The 15513-nt window shown below is 40.8% G+C and overlaps 1 protein-coding gene and 1 non-coding gene across 11 annotated transcripts in view; both read left to right on the forward strand.

Annotated features, from left to right (window-relative positions):
- The window catches only part of CALD1 (caldesmon 1), a 177884-nt gene that overhangs the window by 128369 nt on the left and 34002 nt on the right, over positions 1 to 15513 (forward strand). For all 10 annotated transcript variants that reach the window (XM_026511469.4, XM_026511421.3, XM_048213030.2 and 7 more), the window contains one exon: positions 11711 to 11857. In XM_026511469.4, the coding sequence (XP_026367254.1) occupies positions 11711 to 11857 (147 nt within the window). The remainder of the gene's footprint in view (positions 1 to 11710; positions 11858 to 15513) is intronic.
- Positions 5285 to 5391, forward strand: LOC113267349 (U6 spliceosomal RNA). The gene has a single exon (XR_003320722.1). It is a non-coding gene; the product is annotated as a U6 spliceosomal RNA (small nuclear RNA).

Consider the following 15513-nt stretch of genomic DNA (forward strand, 5'->3'; position numbering starts at 1 on the left):
AGTTGAGACCCTACCTTCATATCTGGCCTAGCACCCTCCACGTCATCCTCAGAATCTAGACCCCTCAGGCAGCCCCTTTTGCTGCCCACAGCTCCCCACCCTGATGTCCCACCCAAATGTCCTCGCCTCAAAGTTTAGGTCCCACATGGATCACCGGTTTGATTGGGGGGAGGAATGTACACAAGATTAGAAACCTATAAGCCAGTGCCAATGCTAGGACTTTGTAATTTGTAGTTAGAGAATAGGATATCTTTAGGGTAAAGTCAGTTATTGCCCCAACTGAAGCAGTGCCTGCTGTACCAGCTGACAGTTTTAAGGAACTAGCGATCGCTTTAGTATCTAGTCAGAAGACAGCATAAGCCTTGTTGGTTAATAGTCTATTGTTGGGATAGAAATCTGCTGGTGTGTGACAGATACCCTCGAGTAATTTAAGTACCATGCCAGAATGTCTCTAATGCCCATGTTTCCCTCTCTCGGAGCCCTGGCTGTCTGATTCTTAAGCTGTGGGTCATTCTTATTCAATTAACACACCCAAATAGAGGTGCTTCATTATTTAATATTGCTCTGTTAAAATGTTCTCATTTTTATAGGGGTCTTCTATTAACTCAAAGGGAGTTTTTAAGCGTGGAAGGTTTTTATGTGGTTTGGTTTGGTCAGGCTGGCTCTTAACCAAGTCAAAACAAATAGGTGTTTGCTTTTTTTCCCTCTGCAGTGAGCAGGCCCAGCGTTAGGTAAGGTTTCTGTTGACTTAGGAAGATGATCTACCAAGTGCAGAGCAAACCCCTTGACTTCTTTTCCCAACAGTAGGGAGGTTGGACCCATTAGCAATGCTTGGTTCCCAAGTCCTCTGCAAGAATAAATGTTCTTTCCAAAAGGCCAAACATCCAGGATTTGGCCCGTCATTTTCCATTTCCTGTCTCCACTCAAGGTTTGTCTTTCTATTTGCTACCACTTGTAAACAAAACTTTGCAGTTCTAGCACTTGGAAGGGAGCTCCGTGCCAGCTGGACGTTAGGTAAGTTTGTGCAATACCTCTGGGGTCAGGGAGGTAGTAATCACCCCAAAGCACGCTTTCTTGTCAGGGTGACACTCACGCATTTCAGCAGAGGTGCTGGAAACAATGCTCTGGTGTCCTATCTATCAGTAGAGTGGAGCTTTCTGGAAGAGAGGAAGGATGAAGGTGGGCGGGGGGGGGGGGGTGTGGAGATGGGAGGCAATGCCACCGAACCGAAAGAAGTGGAGCCAGCAGAGAGTACCGGGAAAGAGGAAATGAAGAGTAAATCTTTTTCCAATTAAGAAAAATGAGAGTGGAAGCAGAAAAGTTCCAGAGGGTACTTTTGGGGGAGGAGAGGATCATAAAGGCCTGTTATGAAAATCCATTACCCATAAATTTTCCCGCAGTCAGCACTGCCTGTCTAGAGAGGGTGGAGAGTCCTCTCAGCTGACACAGGACATGTGACTTCAGTTAGCAGTGTCCCCGTATGCCGCGTACCATTTCCGTCGGCACGTCTGCAATACCACTTTCCCCTTGCAGGGATTCCCTCTAATTAGTCACAGGTTCCTAATCTCCACTGAAGGACATCTTGTTTTCGTTTTTCCAGTTGCTTTATTCCTTTTGTCAAATGTTTACCAACGCGATAGCAGTACGGTCCTTGGAAGCGCCACCACGTGGAATGATGGACCTTTGTACCACACCCCACAAATAGTTTGAATTTGGGGCTAAGACCTGAATTTCTAGATCACACTAAGTATAAGACTCATCCAAAATGAGTTTGTATTTTCACATTCCAAGATGGAAAGGGACGTTTCTGTTCCTAGGAGTCTTTGGCTATGAAAAGAATCTGCTTGTCTGTGTATCCGCAGTCAGATGGAGTCGCTACAAATTGGTCAGTGGGAATGTGGGGGTCTCCCTGCACCCTGCTCTGGGGCAGTTGTTGAGCCAGTTGTACATCCAGGTGCAGACCTAATGCAAGAGAAAGAACTGGTAAAATGTAGTGTTGCCAGTCACAGACACCTGGGTCTGAATTACTTTAACATGTTTTACTTGAAATTAAGCCCAAGGTTTATTGTCCACATCTACTGTGTGCATTAAAGCAAGATTGTCCTTTAATAGATACAGCGGTCAGGAAACAGTCCCAAGTCAGATTTTACTTTTGATTGACAACATTTTAAAAAGCCTAAGTTTATTAATGACCGTATTTATTTAAGATTCTTATTATTTAATATTTCTTGGTAGACAAAGAATCCTAGGTTGGGGAATGAAGGAAAGGTAATATTTATGAAAACACAATAATTGGGTTTATCTCTTTTAGCCATGTTTTATACCAGTTGAATAAGAGTTGAAAGAGAGAAAAGTTTGACTATTTTAATTCTCTTACTGGCCACTTAAACATTTTTCTTACTCCTTTTCATTCATTTTGACCAAAGTTTAACATGAATAACCATGTGAGGAGCACAATAGATCTTTTCCATCATCAACCTGCTCTTTCCATACCTATGCTTTCTAAACATCTATAAATGAAATAGTGACCTGTTTGGATCTGACCAACCTTATTGTTTTAACAGGGCGGGATAGTGGGAGGGGAGCAAAGGCAGTCAGTCCTGCCTGTGACAAAATAAAGAGATTTTAGTTTAATCTCAGGAAACTGTCATGGAATTATTCCTCCAAAATCTGCACTAAATAGGTTTGACAGATGCCTTGTTCCTTTCAAAAATAACTGTGATAAAAATAGCAATTCAGTGGGGATGGCTGGTTGGCTTGGTCTGTTAAGCATCAGACTGTTGATTTCAGCTCAGGTCATGATCTGGGGTCCTGAGATCGAGCCCCAAGTTGGGCTCCCCACTCAGCTTGGCATTCCCTCTCTCTGCCCCCCCCAAATAAATAAATAAAATCTTTTTAAAAGCAATTCAATAAAGTAAATCCAGAGTCTGTTCATTTAGTTCTACTGAATATCACTAACCATCTATGGACTTTGAAAAGAAAACGGTACCAATTGAATAAATAGTTAGATATTATCCTGGTCTCAAGAAATGTTTGGAAAACCCTGTGCCTCATCTGTCATTCTAAACTATAGCTGTTCATATAAGCATAGATGAATCTTGGAAACACGTAGATTTGTGAAAGAATCTAACCATAGAATGCATACAGTGTGATTACGTAAAGTTGTAAGAAGGCAAAACTAAAAAATAAATTGTTAAGGCATGCATACCTTGGGAGTAAAACTACAAAGAAAAGTAGGAGAATAATTAAAATAACCAAAAATTTGGGTTAGAGGTTATTTGGAGGCATTTAGACATGGGGACGGGATTGAAGAGAGCGCCTATGGGTCTCCAAGATGCTGGTGCTTTTCAGCTGGCTGGCTGTTTCATCTTTTAAAGCGGTCATGTATTATACAGAGTATACACTCATTTACAGGTACAATGTATGTTATGCTAAACGTCTTTTTAGTTTAAAATATTGATCCCAAACAATTAGAATCCATATTTTAAAACATTTCCTGTGGCTACCTGCATCGATTCAGAAAGGAGTCTCTGAACTTAGGCATCGGCCGGCCCTAGGGCAGGGCCATTCGGAGAACTGTGTGCCCATCAGCCCTTAGTCAGCGGTACAAGCCCAAGTCCGGGTCAGAACTTCCAGTGCCCCCAGGGCTCTTCTGACCACGCATGCGCAGTCAGACCTGATCGAGTCCTTCGGCAGGTCGTTGCAGGCTTCATGATGCTAGGAACCAGCTAGCGCAGTAGCGTAGAGAGAAGACAGGGGGAGAGCTGTGTCTTCCCCGGCCTGATGCCGTTTTCTACTCTGCTCTGCGGCACATGTGTCCTCACCGTGTTCTGCGGTTATAAAACTCATGTGATTATGGAATGTCACCATTGTATGAAGCATGGGGAAGGCGGGGGGTGATAACTGGCAGCAATGACACGTATAAGAGCCTGAAGGATGCCAGCACACGGTGTCTTACTATTGGGATCCAAAACTTATGGTTGCTAGGCAAACTGTAGTAATTCTTGTAAAGGGGATGTGAGCGGTGGGGGGAGGTGCGGTGGGAGAAAGGGGAATAGATGAGATAGAACCTTCTTTCCCTACCAAAAAAAATATGTATATAATATAAATATATAGATAAATAAAATAATATATATAATAAATAATAACAATATTTTAAAATATAGATACTCTAAATCAAAGGAACTTTTCTTTCATTCTATCCTATTTAATTACTAATGGACCAATTGACTATTAGCTATTAATCCATTTCTAAACATATTCTGCCTTGAAAATTTTTTTGATTTTTTTGATTTTTTTCTCCACTATAATTTTTAATGCCTTTATTTAAGGAATTCGAGGGGAAAACATTCAGAATTGGACTTTGTGTGCATTAAATGAAACCACAACATTTTGCAGACACCACATATAAACAAAATCATATTTAAAAGCCTGGAATGTTGCTATAAACCTCTTTTAACTTTCAAACATACAGTACATCTCCAGGGCAAATATGACTCATTTCAGTAGCTTGGATTTTCCCTCCTGATCACAGCATTGCCTGAGAGTTTGCTAAGAGCCTTTGAGCAATTCACAGAGCTGATTGGCTATGTTTAGAGAATCTGCTTACATTTCATATTATGAAAGAAAGTCACCAGGGTTTTCGGTACATGGAAAAGAATAATGAAAGTATGTATGAGTCATTTTGCCTCCTAATAGTTGATGAGTACATCTTTAACCCACATGAGGTTTTAACTCTTTACGTTGGATCCCATATTAAGACCCAGGTTAAGACAATGACATAAAACCAAGAGTGAGGGAAATCAGAGAAAAGTAATTGACTAAGAAGTTGCTGTTCTTTAAAAGAAGAAGAAGAAGAAGAAGTCATTATTCTTTGAGGCCTTCTCCTGAATCTGCCCTCTGTGAGGAGTGGAGAGTTGCAGAAAGCTGGGACAGGATCGTGTTTGTGGTGGAGTGTCCAGTTACAACCTGGAACCTCCCCTCAGCCAGCGCCACCTTCTCCTGGACAACTCCTTGTATGAAAATGGAAATAGTGTGGGAAGCAGAGAGGGGAGAGCTGATCTGAGAGTTCAGCCGACTACTTGCCGGCCCACAAGCTATTGTGAATTTGCAAATGGTGAACTACTGGTAGGATTCTTTCTTTCAGGTGGCAAATTTATTCAATCCGTTAGAATTTTAGGTGCAATATTCTCTTTTTAAAATATAGGAATGTGGCACAGGCAATTAAGGAAAGCAGACTTGGAAACTGATCTGCATGGGGACCTCTTTAAGTCTTTAATAAGCAGTGCTGGCTTCAGTAGCACCTACGCTAAAATTGCAACGATACAGAGAAGATTAGCTTGGCCCCTGCGCAAGGATGACACGCAAATTCTTGAAGCATTCCGTATTTTTTTTTTAAAGTCTTTAATAAATAGTCCTCGGGGGCACCTGGGTGTCTCAGTCAGTTAAGCGTCTGCCTTCGGCTCAGATCATGATCCCAGGGGCCTGGGATCGAACCCCACGTCGGGCTCCTTGCTCATCGGGGATCCTGCTTCTCCATCTCCCTCTGCTGCTCCCCCTGCTGGTTCTCTGTCTCTCCCTCTGTCTGTCAAATGAATAAATAAAATCTTTTAAAAAATAAAAATAAATAAATAAATAGGCCTCATTTTAGTGCCTTGAGCCTTTTATTTTCTCCGTGGCTTTCCTCACATAGCGTGTGGGTGTGCGTGTGTGTCTCTGTGTGGGTGTGCTTACCGAGCATGAAGAATGTTGAAAACAAAAGGGTTGGAAGGTGATGATTCAAAGTCTGTTCATTGGTGCTCTTGTAATCTCTTGCTGTACACCCATGGTTCACTAGTGGTGAAGGTGCTGGGAGAGATTCCCAGATTCATATCCACACCAAGTACTTTCTGTAGTCACTGTTCTTCAAATATATATAAATGCAGTGGTTTATAAGACAGAGACCCTTTTATGTATTGTTGAGTTTACAGATACTTTACAAAACATTTATTAGTAAATAACAAAAATATAAGCAGTTGTCATGATATCTTACTGTTTCTTGATATTTTATTTTTTAAAGTTTTTTTAAGATCTATTTATTTTAGAGAGAGAAAAAGAGAGCATGAGTGGGACGGGCAGAGAGAGAGAGAATCTCAAGCAGACTCCACACTGAGTGCAGAACCTGACATGGGGCTCGACCTCATGACCCTGAGATCATGACCTGAGCCTAAACCAAGAGTTGGATGCTTACCCGACGGTGCCACCCAGGCGCCCTCTTGCTATTTTAAAAGGATCCACATTCTTAAAATAGCAGAAACCACTGCTATACAAGATATAGAAGATTAAATATTTTCTCTGGTCCTGTCAGTTAGCAGTGGGCTGTCTTAATGTATGTTGATCTGACTTGGTTATTTGAAGTGACAGAGCATAGGGAATTCTCACTTCGAACCACCTGGAATGACTACTGTGAAAGGTTATGTGGCAGAATCTTTCAAATTTAAATGAACATGTACTATCCCATTTCCCAGTATCTACCCTATAAAAGGGGTGCACAAGAAGGCATTGCAGCAATGTATGCAACAGAGAAAAGCTAGGAGAAACCCAAGCGTCTGCCTGTAGGAAGATGGTTAAATAGACCAAGGGATCCTGTGCAGTAGATGATGAGAATAAATTATGTCTTGGTGAGCTGATTTAGAAAATCATCAAATATATTATTAAATTGTTTTAAGTTGCCAAATAATTGTATCATATATACCATGTATGTAAAAAAAAAAAAAAAAAGATTAGCAAGATTGCAAATCCAAACTTGATTAGCTATTTGGTTGTCCAGTTAATTTCTCAGAGTAGTACTGTGATTGTCAACATAAAATAAGTAAATTTATACTCATTATAGACTCAACCATACTTTTTTCTCATTCCCTCTAGGTCTTTAACGCTCCTAAACATGCACTAACATCAACTTCCTCCCCCTCCATAAAAAATGGTTATTGCTTTTCCTTATTCTATTTTTAAACCTCATTTCCCGATAAGAAATCTTATTTGGTTAATAAAATACATTGCCCGCGTTTTTGCTTGGAAACTTTAAGGTTCTACTGTAGTCTCCAATCAGAAAGCAGCAAAATGGAAAACAAGACAAAATGAAAGGCAATAGGGCAATAGTCTTCAGGCTGTGGGTGACACAGGGTAAAAACAAAGGAAACAGCCTATACTGTAGGTGAAATTATAAGAATTTTGCCAGTGTTGTGCAAGTCTTGAGAAATACTTGATGGGGAAGATGGGGTGGGGGGAATGGGCCAAGATGACCAGTGCCTTGCTCCAGGGTCTTACTACGGATGTTTGCCACTTTGCCTTTCTCTCATCCAGCATACATTCAGACCCCGGCCCGTCCAAATGTAGACCCTGATTCCTCAGTGACTTCTTATTTGCCATGTTTGCAGTACTTTTATTTATTTGAACTTTCTGTCTAAACGGCACAGCGTGTAACATGATTATCTTGTTATTTGAATATACTGAGGATGTAGAGCTCTAGTGGGTAAAAACTTAAACCGTCTTTGGTGTGAAAGCCACAGCATTCCAAGAAAGTTTTCCCATTGCATAGTTCTGTTTTTTCTTATAACACCAGAGCCTTTAAGCTGCTGGTTCTGGGAATGAAAGAAATGCCAGTCCTCTCTCCTTTTCTCGTACCACTGACACAATCAAACAACATCATATAATTTTTGTGGACTTTTGAGATTTTTTAACACTTGTACACACACACACACACACGCACGCACTTCCTTCCAAATATTTGATGAGCCATTTTGCTATCAGCAGCCCTGGTCTTCCTGCAGTAAGGTCGATCATATCTTTCGCCAGGTGTTCTCCAAGGGATGAGTGAAGGTAGTTAGCAGAAACAAAGTGTAATACTCCATAGTAAACCTGCTTACACTCAGCATGGGTGGGAAAATCATGGATTCTGGCCAGTGAAAAATGTTATTTAATAGAGGTGCCTTACCTGTCATTTGTGAGTTACCATTTTCTTAGAAGAATAGATCGCAGTAAAATGGTTCAGTCTCTAATAAACATAGTTTAAGCATTCTCAGATGCTTCTGAGGAACTTTGAGTCCCATGCTGCCCGGAGTCATCTGGGAGCAGTAGCGGAATACCACTGGGCTGCTTACTGCTGGCGTCCGCTGCAGGTTCACAGAAGGAACGAAGGGACTGGTACACTTTTATTACAATCTGGTGCATGGTTACGTATGATTTTTACTAGTCAGTAGCATTTCAAATATGTTTAAATCTGGTGTACGGAGAATTAGAAACGTTAACATTTTGTTTTTACCTGAGTGTAAAGCAGAGGTTGTGCCAAAATTTGGATATATTAAGAATGCTGTATACTTGCCTGTCCTTTGGACAAATTCTGCTTATGGTGAAATTAGCACTCAGTCACATTGCTGGTGTTGTATACGTTTCTGAAAGGCACTTTGCCACCGTGTATCAGAAGCCTTTTAGATGAAGATACTCTTAAACTCAGAAATACTAACTTCTGAGAATTTTTCCTAGATAAGTAGCTGAACACGTGATATAAGTGTATCTACACTGGTGTCCTTTGCAGCCTCATGTATAAGAACATAAAGTTGAAAAAAATCTTAACTGTCCATCTATAGAAAATAGGTTACATTATAGTACTATGTAGAGCTCTCCACAGAATACTGTGTTGCTGTTGAAAATTAGATACTGCTAATGTGTTAAAAATAGTCATGAATAAAGAAACTGTTTATGAAATGATATGTGTAACAGAGTCCCACTTTGTTAAAAATGAAAGTATCTGTGCATGCCTGCCAAGATGTCTGGTAAAATATATCAGATACTCGTCATGTCCATATCTGAGTGGTATGATTAGGGAGATGATTTTCACTTTCTCTTTTACACATCTGGTAGTGTCTGGTTTAAGCAAATAAGAAATGTATGTTACTTTTAGAATCAGGAAAAATTAAAAAATTGAGTTGTTTTTCGTTTTCAAAGAAAAGTAATAAACCTGTGGGCGTAGCGTGAAGGGTAAGCTGCTATGGGCCCAAAAGCTGAGCAACTACCAAGGCTCCTGGAGGGAGTCTCAGAGTGGAAGAATTTCCACACATATCCGGGCATTTGGCATGGACAGAATTTCACTTATAAAGTCAAGCGGTATGTGACTGAGCCAGCAACTGGGCATGTTGTGATTCAAAATACCATGAAAGTATTTTGGCTCCTTGTTCTTTTTGAACTTTGAAAATAACTACAATATGTTTCTTTATTAGTAGTAATGCAAAGTCCTTTAAAATCTAGCTCTGATAACCGTGTGTCTTAGGCAGGGAGCAACCAATGGAGAATACCAAATAAGAAGAGTTAGAAGAGACAGGAGTGAGTGGTCTGGTTGTCAGGCCACCCCTCAGAGGAGAAATCAAGATGAAGAAAGGTTGAGGGTGACCTGGCCTAAATTGATGGCAAATCTGGTTGGGTAGGTGGGAGGTTGAAGGTAGGAACACCTCAAATCGTTCAAGAATAGTGGGAGTTTGAGGGTTTCACGTGAGATTCCATCTAGGGAAAGGCAGGGGGAGTTGTTTTTAGCATAGGATGTCCCAGATGTAGCTTTTAGGTCTCTTGCTTGTTTTGGAAAAGAAGGGCCCCAAGTAATAGCCAAGACCTCACGGCTGATCCAGAGATGTAGAAGAACGAATGAAGCCTTTCTGTTTGATTAGCTTGGGAAGCAGTCATTAAGACTCATTCTCCCTGCTGTGGTTAAAGCTGTCTACTGAGAAATAAGCCAAAGGAATATCAGGCCAAGAATCTGAAGACTAAAGCCAAACCACTGGGAAGGGCTTTTGACTGCAAACTACAGTGTGATTGAATTAGAAAGGAACATTCGATTCATGTCATGCTGTCACCTCAAATTCAACAAGTCTAAAATTGAACTCATCTTTCCTCACAAAGCAGCTCCTCAACTGAACTTTGCTAATAACAACAAAATATTGCACTGTAAAACGCCTTACCACAACATATCCAGGATTTCATTTCCTTGTCACATACTTACAGGCAAGGGACTTTAACTCAGGTTAAGGGGCTGGGCTGCCAGGTAATAAGAGAGCAGTTCTAGGAACCAGGTTTACTGAGTCCTAACCTAGCTGTCCTTTAACGACATCACACCGCCCTTCTCTCCATATCTGTAGAAATAAGCCAGTCAGTTTCACAGAATTACTATGACATTTTATTTATATTGGCATTTGAGTATTGCACACCAGCAGATTTTAGTAAGCATGAAGTCAGACTTTCTGAAGCAACAAAGAGCAAACCAACCAACCTTTGGATTTGTTAATCTTGTTTTTTATAGGTGAAAAGCATTCATAGCATTCGTATTCTTGAAGTCAAAAGATAGAAACATGAAATAAAGTGCCGGATCTAAGCCTGAAGATGTCTGATTTGTAATCTAACATAAGTAAACGATCATCAGTTATAGTAGGTTCCTGTTGTTGATGCACATTATATGGCTCTGCTGTTCTATTTTCTTTCGTTTGTAAATTATTTTAGGTTTGTCATTATATAAGAATTATAAACATGAAATGTTTATATATCCGGATTTCTATTTGTAAATGTGTAAGTAACATCGTAAGAAAAGCACTTAAACTCCTTAATGTAAAAAGCAGCCCATAGCGCAATGCAGCTCCATCCCAACCCATGGCCCCGTCGGGCCAGCTTGGCCCTGGGCCCCCCAGCCGAGCCATGCCTCCTTGGCACTCTGTATCTCAGTATGTGTTCCTCCCTCACAAGTAGCCGGGGTAACCGTGCAGGTCGTTTTCTCTTGAGTTTGGACATCTGTAGTTCCCCAGCTCCAGTTCTTTATTTGGGAATAAGTATTAACGGAAATGTATGTTATGTAGTGACAGTGGTTGTATAATTTTCCTAAATAGGTATTTGCTTCAGGTGAAACTACAAAAGCTGAATGACATATGTGTGCAGAGCCGTCTGTGCCTCTTCTGCCTCCCTCAGCTCTTGGGTTTCTATCTACGTGTACACCTGGGGGCTACCATGATGGACTGGACGTGTGGGTGGTGGAATCCTAACACATGCTTTAGAGCAAAGGAGGGGGCCTTACGGGGAGCCACACTGACTTGGAAGCCCTCCTATCAGTTGTCAGTAACACAGTCCCTCTCCAGTGAAAAGGAACTGAAAGGAAAAAAAATAAAATCCAAGCAAAGAGGGTATCCTACTCTCCATTTTAATTAGCAATTGAGCTTATTAATGCCAAAATCCTGGCTTGATAACTTGATTCTTTTCTGTTCTTTGTGACAGTGTCTACACAAATAATCCATACAACATGCTGAATCTTTTAAATAAGTGTTTTGATTATTTTTTGATTCAGTGCTTTGGATTTCTGCTTCTAAATCTTAACATGCTAATAAGCAGCTCACTAAAGAAATCTCAATCTGCTAACCCGCACTCTCCTGCATAGCCTGCTTTTGTGTAGATTTTCTTAGTTTAAGCTATTACTTGATTATTGTAAGGTATCCCCTGTAGCTGTTAGACTCATGCTTTTCAGATACTTAGAAGTTCGAAAACTATTCAGATCAAGTCTCTGTGGAATGAAACGATCCATTTAGAACTCTCTGCTTCATTCTGTGGGCGAGCTCAGGAAAGGGCTCGGGCTGATCGTGCAAAGAGCCTGGTGAAGATGGTCGGCAGCTGGCATGCTCAAGAGGCTGTCTTTGTGATGTTGCAGGATCGCCTACCAGAGGAACGATGACGATGAGGAAGAGGCTGCCCGAGAAAGGCGCCGCCGCGCCCGGCAGGAGAGGCTGCGGCAGAAGCAGGAGGAAGAATCCTTGGGGCAGGTGACTGACCAGGTGGAGGTCAATGCCCAGAACAGGTACTGTCCTTTCAGAATGGAGAATTTCTAAGTTACTTCTTAGCCTGTCTGATGAATGGAATGTGTTGGGCAAAGTTATCCCTTCTCAGCCCAGCTCCACTCTTTTTCATTCTAACTCATTCAGTCATTTTTGTGGTCATTGTAGGCACCTAATCAGATTGGACAGTCAAACTGATTTAGACATTCAGACCGCACTACTCCTTTCTCTTCCCCTCTCCCATCCCCTACACACACCCCAATTGAAGTGTTTTATTTTATTTTATAGTCTAGTAATCTTTTTATTTACTATGATGGGTTACATCTTTAAATAAGGAAAACTATTTACATTCATTCTTCAGGGTATTATCATCTGTTTTGAACTGAAGATTTATAAGCTTAATAGTCCTCTATGCCTACCAGCAGCAAATAATACTTGAATTTTTAAAGTAGAGGTAAATTGCAAATGTCTTATTTTTCCTGATCTACAGCCTCAATCAGTATTCTCTGATCACTACGATATTCCGCAAGGTCCAGAATCCTGCTTGATATATTGTAATTATTCAAACAAGCTTGTGAGTTTACTAGCACATTTTTTCCTGAACAGGCCTTGGTAGTGATCAGGACGGTTGAAAACTGTTAATAGGTTCAACGTCTTCAAAATGGGCTTTTATAGGTTCACACATATGAGGTCATAGAGTTCATCATGCCACTTAGGAGGATATGTCATTTATATGCCCCAAGGGATGAAAAAGATGAGAATATTTGGGGGTGGGGATGGAGAAAAAAATTAATTTTTCTTTACAATTATGGACTGAATAAATATAATGAAACTACCACGTAAGATCTTGTGTATGGTTTTGGTTTTTGTCTATTTTATTTTGTGTGTGTTGGGAGGACATTGTTGATAAGTTCCTTTAAGTCAATCTAATGAGAAAATCTGAAGGAAAACAGTTCTGGCCTCTTTAACCTAAATATGAGTGGGTACACAGGTTTCTGAAAGTCTTGAAGATTCTGTCAGGCAAGATGAATTCAATAAGGAAACCTGTTGGTTAGGTGGAGAAATAGAGACTTTGGTTCTTGGTAAGTAACTCCTAATCAGGGAAGAATATGGCAAAGAGGTTGTGGGTACATTCCCTGCGGTTCACTACTGGCTCTGAATCCAACTTGGCCTTTCCCTAACTGCATTTCTTCAGTTAAATGGAAGTGAAAATTGTACCTCTCTCTTAGGAATGTTGTTAAATTTAAATGAGATTATACTATATATGAAATACATGGTGCCTTGCACATAATAAGCACCTAATTTTAACTATTATCAGGAAAATGGTATCAGAGCCTTACCGAAGAGGCCTGCATAGTCATTCACTGCCTTTTCTATTTTTGAGTTGAACAGGAAGGGAAAGAAAAAGTTTGAAAATGGCATTCTGAGGCCTTTCTTGATTCTGGTTATTAACAGTGACTTAAAAGTTACTAGTAATATTCTTGCTTTCAAAATCTTGCTTCTACTTGGGTTTCTCTTCTTTTTTCACATTTATTAGTAGTCATTATTTCATGCTGTTGATTGATACACAAATTCTTTTTCAGTAAAGCATATCCTTTTTTTAAAAGATTTTATTTATTTATTTGAGAGAGAGAGACAGAGAGAGCACGAGGTGGGGGCGGGGAGCAGAAGGAGAGGGAGAAGCAGACTCCCCACTGAGCAGGGAGTCTGACTCGGGGCTCAATCCCAGGACCCTGGGATCATGACCTGAGCCAAAGGCAGACGCTTAACTGCCTGAGCCACCCAGGCGCTCCTTCAATAAAGCATATTCAGATCTGAGAATATCTAATTTATCTCTGACGTATTAATTATCCACAAGAAGAATTAGTGTTCTTTATGAGTCTGAAGGACCCTAAATGGTACTCAACTTCTACTGACAGTCGTTGTTGTGATTTATAAATAGGCAAAGAAAGATGCAGTAGAATCTGGTTTTTGTTGTTTCTGTTGTTTTTAGAGAGAGAGAGAGAGAGAGCACATGCACATGTGAGTGGTGGTGGGGGAAGATTGCAGAGGGAGAGAGAGAGAATCATAAGCAAGGCTCTGCGCTTAGCACGGAACCCAAATCTGGGCTCTATGTTACATTATCTCAGCCTGAATCAGGAGTCAGACACTTAACTGACTGAGCCTCCCAGATGCCCTATCTGTTGGTTTCTTAACTCAAGAGTACTTTCATCTGGCTAACACTTTGGAATTTGTGGTACCTTTTAAAAATTATTTGAATTTAGTTGATCAAAATTCCTTACGTGTAGACATTTCCCCTTAAATTCTGAACTATTTATATATTTAGGGAAATTTAATACTTATATGTCTAATTCATGGAGGCAGTGTCCTACAGCAAGAGTTAAAGCCAAGAAAGTTTAAAATCTAGCCTTTATGCTGCCATTTCTTATTGTTAAATGTGAAATGTATTTTTCCAAAATTAAGTGAACTTGAACTTCAAAAGGGCCCAGTTCAGTATGAACCATGAAATTTGATGGAGTTTCTAAACATTACAAGACATATTCTTCCAACTCCGGTCACAGTTTCTGGTATCACATGACTGGTTGTTTCCTGCCAGTGGAGACCAACCTGACTTTGAACTGTAGTAGCAAGTGAGGTGATAGATATGGTACAGTGTGGTTTTTAGAGATTTTCTTTTCTTTTATAATAAATATCAAATTTAACTATTCGTTGTCTACTATAGAGAAGGGTAAAAGACCCTCTATTCATGGAAATCTTGACAAAGAATGCAGACAGTGAATGTATTAGGGTAATGTCAGCTGCTATAACAACGAGCCCCAAATTTTAGTAATTTAATGCAATAACACAAACGAATCCAATGTGGATATTTCTGAGTAATAGATAGAACTGGTCACCTACTTTCTTTCCTTTTGTGACTCTGTCAACTCCTGGGCTTTTAAAGTTTTCTGATCTAGTCAACAGAGATAGAGATCGGAGAATGCACTTCTGCTTCCTCATTGTCTTGGTCTAGACACATCACCTCTACTCACACTCTATTGGAAATTACTGGACACATGGCTCCACCTAGATGCAAGGAAGAGGGGAGGAGAGGAAATAGAATCCTTGACCGGCAGTCACTTCCCTGGGACTGTGGAAGGAGGAGCATGACTTGTATGGAAGGTTAGATGTCTGTGCCGTGGGGGTCACCGGCTTAAGTACAGCATCCCCACACTATGATGTGCACTTGCTTCCTTTCCAAGTGCCTTGCGTCCCACAGATCCAGCTCAGGAATTCTAGATGACTTCACAACAGGGGAAAATACTGTACGATACTAGAGAAATCCACTCATTTCTCAGTTTGGCCTTTGTCTTAGTTCGAGTTCCCCAAGAAGCGGATTCTGAAACAAACAAGATTTAAGAACAAGTAGTTCATTTGGGAACCGGTCCCAGGAAACACTGGGAGCGGTGTGGGAAAGTGAACCAACCGAGGAAGGGAGAGCAACCAAATAAAGGTTTCATGGCCACCCCTGGGATCCGGAGCTTGCCTCCACCCTCCACCGGGAGGGACTCGGAGATCCAGTGTGGTGCTGGCACCCCACAGTTATGCGACTCAGAAGGCGAGGGGAACTGAGTTATTTATACGCTAATGCTCTTTCAGTTTTGTTTGACGGCTGCTCCCCAGGGGCATTGATCCTGAAAGC

Source organism: Ursus arctos, unplaced genomic scaffold, assembly GCF_023065955.2.
Source record: "Ursus arctos isolate Adak ecotype North America unplaced genomic scaffold, UrsArc2.0 scaffold_3, whole genome shotgun sequence".
Classification (NCBI taxonomy): domain Eukaryota; kingdom Metazoa; phylum Chordata; class Mammalia; order Carnivora; family Ursidae; genus Ursus; species Ursus arctos.